Source organism: Erythrolamprus reginae, chromosome 3, assembly GCF_031021105.1.
Source record: "Erythrolamprus reginae isolate rEryReg1 chromosome 3, rEryReg1.hap1, whole genome shotgun sequence".
NCBI classification, from domain to species: domain Eukaryota; kingdom Metazoa; phylum Chordata; class Lepidosauria; order Squamata; family Dipsadidae; genus Erythrolamprus; species Erythrolamprus reginae.
The window spans coordinates 60620237-60635513 of NC_091952.1; the positions used below are offsets into that span (position 1 = coordinate 60620237).

Here is a 15277-nt window from a genome sequence, read left to right on the forward strand (position 1 = left end):
AAATATATTTTACTATGAGTATCTCCTCTATAACCTTCATCATGTATCTTACGATATGCGATGCGATATGGGTTCCAAACAGATGAGCTGTATTCTATTCTATTCTATTCTATTATCATTTTGAATGTACACTAGTCGGCATACATTAAAATGAAATTTGTTGCATGCAATTCTCAAAGGGATGCCACCTCGTATATACACTACATAAACATGACAAGATAAATGAATAAATACAAAATTATGCATATATCCATATATATTATATGACACAGAGAAACAACATAGTCTAGTTCGGATGTATACATGTACATGGCAAGTTTACCAGATGGATGACATAAGCTGTTACAGAACCAGGTAGTCCTGGTAGAAATATTTTGAAACCTCCTCCCAGAGGGGAGCAACAGAAATGGGTGACCGTGAAGTGGTTTTGTGGGGTCTCTAAAGATGCTTTGAGCTCTAAGCATATAGCGCTTATAAGCAGTATCCTGAACAACAGGAAGTGGGCTTCCTATAATCCTCTTGACTGTCCTTACCACTCTTTGAATGGATTCTATTCTATCTGAGGCACTGCTGCCACCAAATCAAGCAGTGATACAGTTTATTAAAATGCTTTCAATGGTACCTCTGTAAAGAGTGATCAAGACATACCGCTCTCTTCATCCAATGCAGGAAATGAACATGCTGGTTTGCATGTATGCAGGGTTGAGAGGATGCCCCAGGAAGTTATCTCTTTGTTATCTGCAGTGCAGCATGTCCCTAAAAACAATTAATTAGTAGCTCCTTCCTGAAACTGACTTCATCAGTTTCACACCAGAATCTTTTTTTAAAAAATTATTGAGTATATTTTAAATAAAACAACATATCATATACAAAATATACATATACATATACATATATACAAATCCAACATACAAAAAAATATACATAGAATACAAAATATACATATATACAAATCCGACATTACAAAAAACTATACAATACCATTGTCACGCTGAGTATTGACAGCCCCAGAGACATTCAGAGTTATTCAGTAATTAAATAGTTAACAGTGTGTGTGTTTTATTAGCTCCTCCTACTATGATGTAAAATCCTGCCACATCATTTATGCATCACATCCATCCTCCCGAGATTCTCCATTTTATATTGTTAATCTTTTGTTAGCTGCCATGATGTAAAGACACATTTTATTTGCCTCCTATGGCATACTTTATTTTTCTACTTTTATAATAAAAAGAAACCTCGTTTAAAAGCAAATTTTCTCTCTTAATCCATCGATATCCAGAAATGATTTATTATGGTTCACACGGACTGTAATATATCGTCTATTTCTGACAACCATAAACAACCTAACCTAATAACATAAAACATAAAAAAAGAATAATATGTGTATATTGCAGCAGCAATTATCGCTATCATGTTCCTTCCATTTATCAAAAATCTATACATTCTTTACTTTTAATTTATTTATTCTTATTATGTTTCCATCAGCCATAATGTCTTATGTGTTTATTATTAGTTATTTCAATTCTTTTTTAAGTTCCATCCATTTATACAAATTTTCCCAAATTCTATAAAATTCTGTATCATCTTTATCCTATAATTGCATTGTCAATTTGCACATCTCCGCACATTCCAATATTTTGGTTATTATCATGGTGTTTGTAGGGACTATATCTGTTTTCAATATTGTGCATATAAGATCCTGGAAGACGTTATGATATATAATGTGAGATATTGGAGGGTTTTTTTTTACTTTTGTTTTAAATATTCCTAACAGAAAAGTTTCTGGTTTGACCTCTATAGTTTGTTTAGTTATTTCTCGATCCACTTTTGTATTTCTTTCCAATACTGCCTTATTTCTGGGCACATCCACCACATGTGATAGTACCACACCAGAATCTTTTATTATACACAAGAACAGTTTTTTCCCGAACGCCATCACTCTACTAAACAAATAATTCCCTCAACACTGTCAGACTTTCTACTAAATCTGCACTTCTATTCTACTAGTTTTTCTCATCATTCCTATCACCCATTTCCTCCCATGTTGACTGTATGACTGTAACTTGTTGCGTATATCCTAAGATTTTTATTAATATTGCTTCTTCATTGCTTATTTGACCCCTATGACTCATTAAGTATTGTACCACATGATTTTTGACAAATGTATATTTTATTTTATGTACGTTGAGAGCATATGCATCAAGACAAATTCCTTGTGTGTCCAATCACACTTGGCCAATAAAAATTCTATTCTATTCTATTCTTGTTGTAAATAAGCATATTGTTAACAATTTTTAAAAATCCCCGTTTATTGCCTCATAGCATAGGGTCTGATTATTTGAAGGATTGCCTATCTGCCCATCCAGTAAGATTGGCAAAGTAGGTGCATTCCAGATTGCTTCAATCCAACAATGTACTCCAGTGGGACTAGGAAGCATGTGTTCTCTGCCCTCAGGAACAGCACCTCTCAGAGTTATGTATGATACTCACCCTGACAATTATTGAAAGTCATTGAAAACCTTGGCTGTTCTCCCAAGCCTAAGATAAGGCTGGCTGTTGACACACAGCAGGTTGCTTTGTTGTTCTGTTTGACTTATTTTCTGGATGTGTGTGATTTGTATCTGTATGTCAAGCTTTTCAGACTTGATTACAGTTAGGCAATGTATAAATTGTACGAATAAATATAAAAACATGTTTGCATTTATTTCTGAACACTGCTGAGACGTCTATTTTGTGAGTCGCTTAGTAAATTTACATCACCACAAATTTGACATACTCTGTTTCTGGATTGACTTCTAATCCTTAAAGTTTGTATATATAAAACATTTATTTGTTCTGAAACAGGAGGTTCTCTGGCTCACCAACAAAAGACGTCAACTTCCTATTGAAAATAAAGACACTCCCCTTTAGACCTCGGCTGTGAAAATTCTTGCCTGTCCAAAGCTGCCAGTGTTCTTCTCTGATTTCTTTTGAATATCAGAAAATTCCCTACTGAGGCTCTAATGATGGCACTATCTTGCAACCAGGCTAGGCTCCTAGTTTGGATGTTGCTGCTGCTGAACTTGTCTGAAGTTCAAAGTAAGTAAAATGCGTTCTTTGGAGTTTGCTTTTGGCTTCTGAAAGAAAAGGGGCTGAACTGCTTTCTGAGAGAGAACGGAGGCTTCCTCAAGCCATGGTCCCATTTATTTAATTTTTTTTACACTTCATATTTTGTGTATACCAGGACTCTTTGGAGGACCAGGTTAACATTATTTGGAACTTCATCCATTCTCTCACTGCTCAATTCCTTCCAGTGTGGGTGGAATATTAAAATTGTGTTTTCTGTACTAAAGGCCTTTTTTATTTCTATGCTGGTCATATCATTATAATTGAGAACTCAGTTCTTAGCATTTTGAAGATGGGCTCAAGTTTACCAATCCAGGATAGAACCATTGGTCAGACTTGACTTCTGAATACACTGCAGTATGAAGTCTTTTAAGGGTGGGCAAAATGGGGCCACGTTAACACAGGAATTGGCAAAAATATTAATTGCTTTTAAGTAGAGGAAGTGGCAATGTAATCTCCTTCTCATGGACCTATCTATTCCCTGTGTCACTATATTTCATTGTGTCTTTCTGCTTCTGCTTTTATTTGCTTTACTAATTCTCTAATAATTCTGCATGAGTCAAAAAGAGGGCTGTGAAAGTATTTACTGACCCCTCACTTCCTGGACATAAACTCCTACCCTCAAAACGTCACTACAGAGCACTGCACGACAAGACAACTAGATACAAGAACAGTTTTTTCCCAAATACCATCACTCTGCTAAACAAATAATTCCCTCAACACTGTCAAATTATTTGCTAAGCCTGCACTACTATTACTACTAGTTTTTTCATCATTCCCATCACACATTTCCTCCCACTTATGACTGTATGACTGTAACTTGTTGCTTGTATCCTTAAGATTTTTATTAATATTGATTGTTTCTTCATTACTTATTTGACCCCTATGACAATCATTAAGTGTTGTACCTCAAGACTCTTGACAAATGTATATTTTCTTTTATGTAAATTGCGAGCCTATGCACCAAAGACAAATTCCTTGTGTGTCCAATTATACTTGGCCAATAAAGAATTCTATAAGACACAAGCCTGGCATTATAGGAAGAGAGGTAGAAAACTAATAGATTATTTTCGAACAGTTTTAATTTTTTACCTACCCTACTGTTTTCTTATCAGTTATATGTTGTACTACAGTTTTAAGAAGTAGGACTTAGGTCTGCCTCCACTTCGAGCACTGTCCTTGATACACACAGTCAACCAGGAAATAAACCAAGAAATTGAACATAGAAACATAGAAGACTGACGGCAGAAAAAGACCTCATGGTCCATCTAGTCTACTCTTATACTATTTCCTGTATTTTATCTTACAATGGATATATGTTTATCCCAGGCATGTTTAAATTCGGTTACTGTGGATTTACCAACCACGTCTGCTGGAAGTTTGTTCCAAGGATCTACTACTCTTTCAGTAAAATAATATTTTCTCATGTTGCCTTTGATCTTTCCCCCAACTAACTTCAGATTGTGTCCCCTTGTTCTTGTGTTCACTTTCCTATTAAAAACACTTCCCTCCTGAACCCTATTTAACCCTTTAACATATTTAAATGTTTCGATCATGTCCCCCCTTTTCCTTCTGTCCTCCAGACTATACAGATTGAGTTCATTAAGTCTTTCCTGATACGTTTTATACTTAAGACCTTCCACCATTCTTGTAGCCCGTCTTTGGACCCGTTCAATTTTGTCTATATCTTTTTGTAGGTGAGGTCTCCAGAACTGAACACAGTACTCCAAATGTGGTCTCACCAGCGCTCTATATAAGGGGATCACAATCTCCCTCTTCCTGCTTGTTATACCTCTAGCTATGCAGCCAAGCATCCTACTTGCCTTTCCTACCGCCCGGCCACACTGCTCACCCATTTTGAGACTGTCAGAAATCACTACCCCTAAATCCTTCTCTTCTGAAGTTTTTGCTAACACAGAACTGCCAATGCAATACTCAGATTGAGGATTCCTTTTCCCCAAGTGCATTATTTTACATTTGGAAACATTAAACTGCAGTTTCCATTGCTTTGACCATTTATCTAGTAACGCTAAATCATTTACCATATTACAGACCCCTCCAGGAATATCAACCCTATTGCACACTTTAGAGTCATCGGCAAATAGGCAAACCTTCCCTACCAAACCTTCCCCTATGTCACTCACAAACATATTAAAAAGAATAGGACCCAGAACAGACCCTTGTGGCACACCGCTTGTAACCTGTCTCTGCTCAGAATACTCGCCATTAACAATAACTCTCTGATGTCTATGCTTCAGCCAGCTTGAAATCCACTGAACTATCCAGAGATTAAGTCCAATCTTCACTAATTTATCTATCAGCTCTTTATGTGGAACCATATCAAAGGCTTTGCTGAAGTCCAGATAGGCAATATCCACGGCACCACCTTGATCCAACACCTTTGTGACATAGTCAAAGAACTCAATGAGATTAGTCTGACACGATTTGCCTTCAGTAAAGCCATGCTGATTTGGGTCCAATAAGTTATTGTTTTTTAGATGCTGATTTATCCTCTTTTTGAGTAGAGTCTCCATCATTTTAACTACAACTGATGTCAAGCTAACTGGCCTGTAGTTACCAGCTTCTTCTCTACTGCTCTTCTTGTGGATAGGCACAACACTGGACATTCTCCAATCCTCAGGAACATCTCCTGTTAACAGGGATTGGTTAAACAAATCAGTCAGGGGGGTAGCAATGACAGATCTGAGTTCTTTAAGAACTCTGGGGTGGATGCCATCTGGACCCATTGCCTTATTTATCTTTAATCTTTCAAGTTCTTCTAAGACATCGGCTTCTAAGATCACTGGAGCTGAATCCGTACAGCTGGAAGCAATGCTATATCCCTCTATAGTATTATTTTGTAAGGTGTCTTTTGAGAAAACTGAACAGAAGTAGCTATTGAAATGGTCAGCGATCTCCTTATTCCCATCAATGCATGTATTATTCCCGGTACTAAGCTTTGTGATGCTGCAGTTTTTCTTCTTCCTATCACTAATATATCTTAAGAAGGTTTTATCCCCCTTCTTTACAGATTTTGCTATTTCTTCCTCTTTTGAGGCTTTAGCAGCATATATTATCTGTTTCGCCTCCTTCTGTCTCATTTTATACACCTCCCTATCAGCTATACTTCCAGACTCCTTATACCTCCTATAGGCAGCCTTTTTTTCATTGACTATAGCCCTTACATCATTGCTAAACCATAGCGGTTTCTTCTTCCTTTTACCTTTAGTTACTTGCTTTACATAAAGTCTTGTGAGCATAGAACAAATTAGCCAGAATTGTTACTCAGAGCATAAATCATGAGGACCTTTCACATTTTTGACCCAACATACAAAAGCCCAGTTTCCATGAGAAATACATTGTACTTGGAAAATTAATGTTTGGAAAACAGTTGGGATTGAGCTATTTTGAGCATGGTCCCCTGCCTGACAAAATTGTGAAGATTCAAGTTTTAAAAGTTAATAACAGACAGATCAATTGAGTTTCAGATTGTACAAACAGCCATTGTAAATAACATAAAATTGGACTTTAATTTTCAAACATTCTGCTAAGCTATCATCAGACCAGGTCTGATAAATATCTAACAGCTGTGTATCCTAGATCATCTGATGAACCCTGCTCTATACCAGTTTTCATATTCTAATTTTCTGAAAATTCATGTAGAAAGAAACTAGTGTCTGATCTAGTTAGTTCATGGAAGCACCATGTATTAAGTGATCCAGTTACTGCATGGAATACTGCATGTGTTGGAAATACCTTGCCAAATGCTTGAAAGCAGTAATACTGCATGGATGATATGTAGTGGTGCATCAGTCATTACAGGTAGTCTTCACTTAATGACAATAGTTTAGATTGACAATTCCAGTGCTAAGCAACATAGTCATAAATATTATGTGAGTATGCCAATGTAGGTTAGCAGTTGCAGCAGTTTTTATGGAAGCAAATGTTTGGTTTTCAAGAAGCAAAAGAATATTGACTCTCTTGAACTTTGATGTTGACGTTGCAGAAACAAAATCCATTGGAGTTGGGTACGAATTGAATTAAAACAAACAAATAAAATAATAATTTAAAAAACTTCTAAGAATGTTATAGACAGCCAAGAAATCAAACAAATCAGCCTAGAACGTTGAAGCATAAATGATCAGCCTTGCAAACTCATAAAGTTTCAGATTTTAATGAGTCAATCACAGTTGTTGATGATCAATTGACCAAGGGCATTTGATTAGAAGCACCTGATTGATAGTCTCTCTTCCTACCTGTGGAAACATTAAGATTGTACTTATTTTTTTACAAACGGATTTTTCCCCATTTTGGCTTTCATTTTGTAAAATAAATGATAGCATGGTGTGATATGTCATGTGCCATTGTTCATCTATAGTTGTATTTACTTATTATTAAGAACTGCTATGGGCTAGATCAGTGATGGTGAAGCTTTTTTTTCCCTCGGGTGCCGAAAGAGTGTGCACGTGCACTACCGCACATGACCGAATGCCCACACCCATGATTCAATGCCTGGGGAGGGCAAAAACAGCTTCCCCTCCCCCCCGGAGGCCTTCTGGAAATGGCATGTTTCCCAATTTCTGGTGGGGCCATTAGGCTTCCTTGGAGCCAGGGGAGGTTAAAAACGCCTTCCCCATCCCCCCAGAGGCTCTCTGGAAGCCAAAAATGTCCTCCCAGAGCCTCTGTGTGAGCCAAAAATCAGCTGGCCAGCACACACATGCACATTGGAACTGAGCTAGGGCAATGGCTCATGTGCCAGCAGATATGGCTCCGCGTGCCACCTGTGGGCAAGATGATTTTTGCTGTCCTGAAATGTACAATTATAGAACTCATATTTTCCTTTCTACGTGGCTGAACTGTGAAGGGTAGCTTTATAAAGAAAGCTCTGGTGCTGGGAAAAATGGAAGAAATAAGAAAAGGGTGGTCAGTAACAGGGTGAGCAGACTCAGTTACAATGATAATGGTACTGTAATAACCTTTATCTCTGTTGCGTACTTCAGAGCTTCCTTGTGTTTATTTACCTACAGGTCAATGTCCAACACCAGTTCTGCCTCCCTATTCTTCACTAAGAGAAGGAACTCTAAAATATAGCTATCCAGTTGGAACTGTTCTGTGGTTAAACTGCATTGCAGGTTATGAACCTATATCTGGAACAATTGATATAATTATGTGTCGTTTCTCTAATCAGTGGTCAGGTCTTCCTACACTTTGTCAAGGTGAGTATCTTTTCTCAACACCAGTTGCTTCTATAAAATATCGAAAGAAATACATTCAGTTCTTCAAAATGTCAGGCTTAAAGTTGTATATTCAATTTCCAGCCTATAACTTACTGGGATTAAACAATAACTGAAAATTTTTCTGACTATTGGATCATGAGAATTTAACAAAGGATATTTATACCAAGCAAAAAGAATAATGCAAAGTTTTAATAATGCAAAGCAAAAATGTGGGGGTTTTTCTAGAAATTAAAAATTGCTTAGCAAAATAAAAGTAAACTACCGAAGAAAAACATTAAAAATTATCTTAGTAAATTTGTAATACAGGATGAGGTTAAAGAAGCAATAAGAAGATAAAGCCAATAAAAGTTCTAAGAACCTATAGAGTTGAAGAATTTTTTTCAAGCTCCAACCATTTTTTGCAGAAGAGACGGAGTAATGACATGGACACAAGAGCTGGATTTAAAACTGGGTCATTTTTATTAAAATAAATTTGCATAATTTATTTAATTAAATTAGCATAATTAACATAACTAAGTATGACCCAAACAATGGACCTGCAGGGTCAAACAATTGCTTCCGGGGCGGAAAATGACGTCAGATAAACTTCCTGGGCAACTTATGGGCGTAGCTCCATGCTAGTCCAGGTGAGGGACCGCTCCCTCACCTGAGACCCTGCCATGCACTTGCATGTGGGAGGTCCCGCCGGCTAACCCCTACCAGGGGACTTAAATGTGTGGGACCCAAAGACAGGTTCCCCCCCAACTGCTCAGGTCGCCAATACTACAAGCTTGGATAGAACCTGTCAATCATCCCCAAAGATGCCCAACAGAGAACACGCAGTTGCTAAACCACCACCCAATTTTCCGCCCCTAACCTGCCTACCGAAATGACCAAAGGTAAGCCAATTAGACTAACAGGTGCAAGCACCCCCTAACCGCTTATCCTTCTCCACAGTGTGGAATAGGTGAAAAAACGGTTCGGCTAACAGGCCAGACCGCAAAAAATTCCTATTTGGCCCCCTAGGGCGACCCATAATAGCACACTGAAAATAGGGAGGGCGGGCGGGTGTCTGCTCACGATGCTGTCCGGGCGAAAAGGCTGAGCCCGGGCCTGCACGCCCTTTTATAGGGCTGGCAGGCCCCGCCCGGACACGTCACGATCAGGCCATTCTGGCCCGATCCTCGGCCGAAGTCTGAGGGAGGTCCCGCCGGCTAACCCCTACCAGGGGACTTAAATGTGCGGGACCCAAAGACAGGTTCCCTCCAACTGCTCAGGTCGCCAATACCACAAGCTTGGATAGAACCTGTCAATCATCCTCAAAGATGCCCAACAGAGAACACGCAGTTGCTAAACCACCACCCAATTTTCCGCCCCTAACCTGCCACGGAGCGGGGGTCAGATCCCTATCTTGGCCCCTCGACTCCCCCCTTTAACTGCACCAGCTTGCGCAGTGACTGCTGCAGGTCCTGTAAGAAAATGGTGTTCCCCTGTTCTGACAGGTGAACACCGTCGGCCCGGTAAAGCCACGGACGATCTACAGTGATGAGGGGATGGGCCACTACAACCCCACCTAATTCCCTAACTATTTTACCCAGGGCCTTATTGACTCTCCGTCTAACCAGGTGAATGGCCCTAAGGGAAATGGCGTCCCTCCAAATGATCCTCGGGAGGATCTCGGACCACACCACTTGCGTGGTAGGCCACACAGCGCGAAGCCTCCGCAGATCTTCACGAGCCTGGCAGATCAGGGGAAGACCTCCAAGCAGGCACAGGTCATTGCCACCGAGGTGCAAGACCAGCCATCTGGGCGCAGCAATGGGATGCCGCCCTCCCAGTCCAACCTGGGCGCAGCCATGAAAAGCCGCCCTCCCAGTACCTCTGGGCGCAGCCCTGTGATGCTGCCCTCCCAGCAACGTCGGCAGGAGACCCTCCCACCGCATACCTCTTCTCCCCATCCATACGATATTGACCCAACAGCCCAATGACAGCTGGGTCCCCACGGTGCTTCTGGCTGCTGAACGGCCGGCCCAAAAGACCATACTATGGCCGCACAGCAACGCCGTCGGCTTCGTACTGGCATGGCTACCTGGAAGAGGACACAGAGAGGTTACCCAGCCTAAGACCCTGACCTGGATCCTCAGCGGGCCTAACATAACCCAAATATGCCGCTGACCGCCAGCGGCCAATCTCCCGAATCCTCTGGGCCGGGAAACCAGAAAGTGCCGCGCTAGTGGCGGCGCCAATACGGAACGAATGCGTTCCATAGCCGGCGGGATCAATGCCAACCTTGGACATGGCCCTGGACACTAAAACCCAGAACTGATAATGGGTCAAAGGCGTACCATCCTGGTGTTTAAACAGGTACCCTTGCCCTGACCCCCTTAAGCTACAAAAGTGCTGGAGAGCAGCCACCGGGCACACAGACTGGTCGGTGGCCGCACTGAGCTCTAACCTAACCCCTCTGTGCAGCTGATCTGTCTTGGAGTGTCTCACCAACAGGGAGACACCCCCCTGCATAAAAGCCAGATCAGAATACTGGAAGGCATGGAGCGACGTGTCAGCCTGCGAGGAGGCCATAACCTTGCTGACCCGCAGGGCCCCAAAAAACATTACACAAGTCGCTGCCCTAAAAAGACGGGCCTCGTATAGAGAGGCACACAGACTGTCCAAAGCTTGATTAATAAGCGACAGCTGCTCCACCGTCAGGGCCTGACGAGTATCAGGGGGTCCCCAGTCGCTCCCTCGCCCAGCCTTCCAACATCTTCCGAATGCAGAAGTCACCAGAAAAGTCCCTAAAACCCCCCGCCTTGGACAGAAAGGCGAGGCTGGCTAACTTGGACCTAATTGTCCTAACTGAAAGGCCACGCTGCCTAAGCTGGACACAAAATTCTGCCAGGTGCTCCACTGGGGCAGGCCAACTATCGGGGTAACCCCTATCCTGCCTGAAATCCCCAAATTCCTTACCTGCATGCTGGTAAGCCCTCAGGGTGCCTGGAGCCACTGAGAGGGCCATAGCCCTGCAGGCCTCTTCTCTCCACTGCTCGGGAGCCCTCCCAGGCTCCAAAGGTGGTCGGGAAAAGCCTCTGGAGACGCTCAGGCCCACGGGGCCAGGGTCCGAAACCTGGACAACTGACCACGGGACAAGGCGTCAGCAATCCCGTTATCTAACCCAGGGACATGTCTAGCCAAAAACAAGGCGTTCAGGGACAAGAACCTGTGCACAAAATGGCGGACAAGCCGCATGACCCTGTCGCTCTTAGAGGACAGGGCATTCACAACATGGACCACTGCCAAGTTGTCGCACCAAAAGTGCACAGTCTTGTCCCTAAACTGCTCCCCCCAAAGCTCTAAGGCCACTATCAAGGGAAAGAGCTCTAAAAAGGTCAAGTCCTTAACCAGGGGGCAGGCCCTCCATTCCGGAGGCCAAGCAGACCAGCACCACTGGTCCCCTAACACAACCCCAAAGCCACAAGTTCCCGCAGCATCCAAACACAACTGCAACTCAGCTTCCAAAAGAAGCTTGTGCCTCCAAAAGGACAACCCATTAAACCGTTCTAAGAACTCCCGCCATACACAGAGGTCAGCCCTGACCCCAGCGCATAGGCGGGTACAATGATGGGGCAAACGGAGCCCCTTCATCGCACTGTACAACTTCCGGGAAAAAGCCCGTCCAGGCACAATGACCCGGCAGGCAAAGTTGAGAATCCCCGCTAATTCCTGCAGCTATCTAAGAGTGATCTTCCTGCAGCCCAAAACCAGATCGAGCTTACCCCGAATCTTGACTAATTTGTCTAGGGGCAATCTAGAAGATTGCTCCTCTGAGTCCAATTCAATACCAAGGAAGGTAATCTTGGTGGCGGGGCCCTCGGTCTTCTCAGGGGCTAGAGGCACCCCCAACTGAGCACAAAGGGCTTCAAAGTCCCGCCATCAAGAAATCATCAAGGTAGTGAACGACCGAACCCAGACCACTGCTCCTCCTGAGCGCCCACTCCAAGAAGGTGCTAAAGCTCTCAAAAAGAGAGCAGGAGACAGAGCAACCCATAGGTAAAGCCCTGTCCACATAGAAACCACCCTCAAAGTGGAAGCCCAAGAGCTCGAAGTCGTCTGGGTGAATGGGGAGGAGCTGGAATGCCGACTTAATGTCGCATTTACCCATAAGGGCTCCAACCCCACACTTCCTAACCATGGCCACGGCCGCATCAAAGGATGCGTACCGGACTGAACAAAGTTCGCCAGGAATGAAGTCATTCACTGACTCCCCTTTTGGAAAAGACAAGTGGTGAACCAACCTAAATTCACCACTCGCCTTTTTGGGGACCACCCCCCAACGGTGACACCCTAAGATTCGGGAAGGGCGGCTCCGGGAAAGGCCCAAGGACCCTGCCCTCAGCCACCGCCTTCCGTATCTTAGCACTAACGATATCTTCATGTCCCACAACCGATCTAAGGTTGTCGGACATGAAGGCTTTCCTAACCCCCATATAAGGGATCCTAAATCCCTTAGAAAAGCCTAATAAGAGAGCAGCCGCTCTCGATCGAGGGTGGTAGTCCTTCAACCAACCCTCGAGTGCCTTAAGATCAATTGGGCTGGGCCCCTTTTCCCCCAGCAGGTGGGGCTTGCTTTGCTGGGCCCCCTCCCTTCTTATCTGTCCCCTTCTTGGGGCGGGGGCACACAGAAGCGGCATGGGAACCCCCGCAATTCCCGCACGCATGTCTGTACTTACAAAAGGGACAAAAACAAGCCCCTTTTGCAGCAAATTCATGACATGCGGGGGAGGCACCCTTGCAGCCTTGGCAGGGGCGGAAGCTGTGGGCTCCTCCTCCATGGAGTGCCCACTATCCGTCCTGTCACACCCCTCTTTCCCCAACATATAAGTCGCCTGGAACCAAAGGTCCGGCACAACTATGTCCCAAGGTAGGGTGGGGTCAAACGCTACCCGCATCCTGAACCCCTTATCATAATGCCTCCATATGGTACCCTTATACTCAAAGTGGGCCCTGGCAATGAGGTCTATATATTTAATCAAGGCCGCGGCCCTGGTCGGCTGCCTTTGAATCACTACAGTGGCGTAGGTCAGAAAAGTGTACAGCCAAGAGCTGAAGCACTTACTGACCTTGGGTTTCTTGGGCTTCTCCCCCAGGACTACCTCTTTGTCTTGCTTAGGGACCTCCTGATTTAAAAGGGAGAAAAGGTCCACATACTCCCCACGCCATATAGCCTCCTTCACCGATAGGTGAAGGTGGAACCTGAGGGGAGTAGCCAGCAGCCCGCATGGAATAGACCCCGCCTTCAGACTAGTGAACGGGTCCCACACCATGGTGGCCCCCATTCCTAGCACCCCCATTCCTGACGGGTAAGGAACCAAAGGTGGTGGAGGCATGACAGCCGGTGCCGGTGGGGTCCACCCCCCTGTTCCCGACACCCCAGGCCCCAGCGGATAAGCTGCCCCAGGGGCCTGTGTCACCGCCGCGGTAGCTGGCGGGGACCAAACCTGGCTACATGTACCTACCGGTGACCCCATGAAACCAGCCCCACTCCCAAAACCTGGCGGGACAAAGGCCTGACCGGGCACAGGGAGGAGTGAGGTGGATGGCGTGTGTGGTGCAACCTCACCTGCCCCAAAGGGAGTTGAAGACATCCAGGGTGGCCCTGGCCTCCCGGGGCCCTGCAACGCCGCCATCAGCCCTGGCTGGGCCCTCTGCCCTGACTGGGCTACCGCTTCCTCGGGGTCCCTTCCCAGGGCAGCCTGAGCAGACGTGGGGACTCCACCCGTGCTGGAACCGGACCTCCATCTTTCAAGCTCGTCTAATCGCTCGAGGACCCTGGCCCAGGAAAGAGAGGGGGACAAGTCCTGTTGAGCCACAGGAGGCATAAACCCAACTCCCTCCACTGGGACCCCCACAGGGGCCCCCTCCTGATTAGCCCGAACCCGGGCTGAAGGCCTCAAAGCCCGCCTAGGCCGCACCACCGGTTGAGCCGGGGGCACCCGAGCCTGCTTCTTCTTTGGGGCCATTCCATAATATACAACAAATTTATCAATAAACAAGGAAACTTACGCTAAATATGCTATATATAGTCTTTATAAATAATGTATTAATTATCTATTTATTAATAATATGTTATATATATAATAAACTGGGGGGTTTTTTGGAAAAAGAAAATGTTCTTGCTTAAACTGAAGTACCCGGGGCCAGAAAGGCCCCAAGCCCCAAAAGAGGGCAGCGATCGGCCTCAGTCCCAAATGGGCAAAGGGGGCAACGTGAAATGCCCCCTAAAGGCCTCACTGCCCTCCGCGTGGGAGGCCCCCCCCAACCCGGAACGCCGCCCCGATCCCAGGGAGGCAAGTCACACACACACACACCGAAGTACAGCAAGCCCCCCGGCCCGCCGGTCGATCCCCCCCGCTCCCGAGGGGGGCGACAGAATGATCCCCCCGATCCCGGGGGAACTAAATATAACCCTCCAAAAGCGGCAAGGCTCCTGTGAGGCCCAAGCCGCTGTCACCGCCTTTTCGCCGAGGGAAAGCCGATCCGCTCCACAAGCCTCCGATGAGGCTGAACAAAATGGCGGCCGCAACACGAGGCCGCCACAAAATGGCTGCAAGGAGAGCAGACACCCAGCCGAGTGTCTGCTCACGACGCTGTCCGGGCGAAAAGGCTGAGCCTGGGCCTGCACGCCCTTTTATAGGGCTGGCAGGCCCCGCCCGGACACATCACGATCAGGCCATTCTGGCCTGAACCTCGGCCGAAGTCTCGCGAATCTCGCGAGACTTCAGCCGAAACAACATGGCGGCTACGCCATGTGTCCTGATGTCTGCCCGGCCCTCCGGCAAAAGGCACCAGCGGGTAAGTCCGCCGACGCTATTTGCATAAGGAAGTCCTGGCTTGTTTATAAAAGAAAGCTCTAAGTGGTGTGTGAAAGAAGGACCCCATCAGTATTAGGTTACCAC

The 15277-nt window shown here is 45.0% G+C and overlaps 1 protein-coding gene across 2 annotated transcripts in view; it reads left to right on the forward strand.

The window, feature by feature from the left end:
* The first annotated feature begins 2686 nt into the window (after positions 1-2686).
* Positions 2687-15277, forward strand: part of LOC139164025 (complement decay-accelerating factor, GPI-anchored-like) — a 28586-nt gene continuing 15995 nt past the window's right edge. Inside the window, exons 1-3 of one of the 2 annotated variants that reach the window (XM_070745591.1) lie at positions 2687-2736; positions 2848-3081; positions 8136-8324. In XM_070745591.1, the coding sequence (XP_070601692.1) occupies positions 3006-3081; positions 8136-8324 (265 nt within the window). In that variant the 5' untranslated portion in view covers positions 2687-2736; positions 2848-3005. Of the gene's footprint in view, positions 2737-2847; positions 3082-8135; positions 8325-15277 lie in introns of those variants that run through there. The other variant, XM_070745592.1, reaches the window with a different exon arrangement.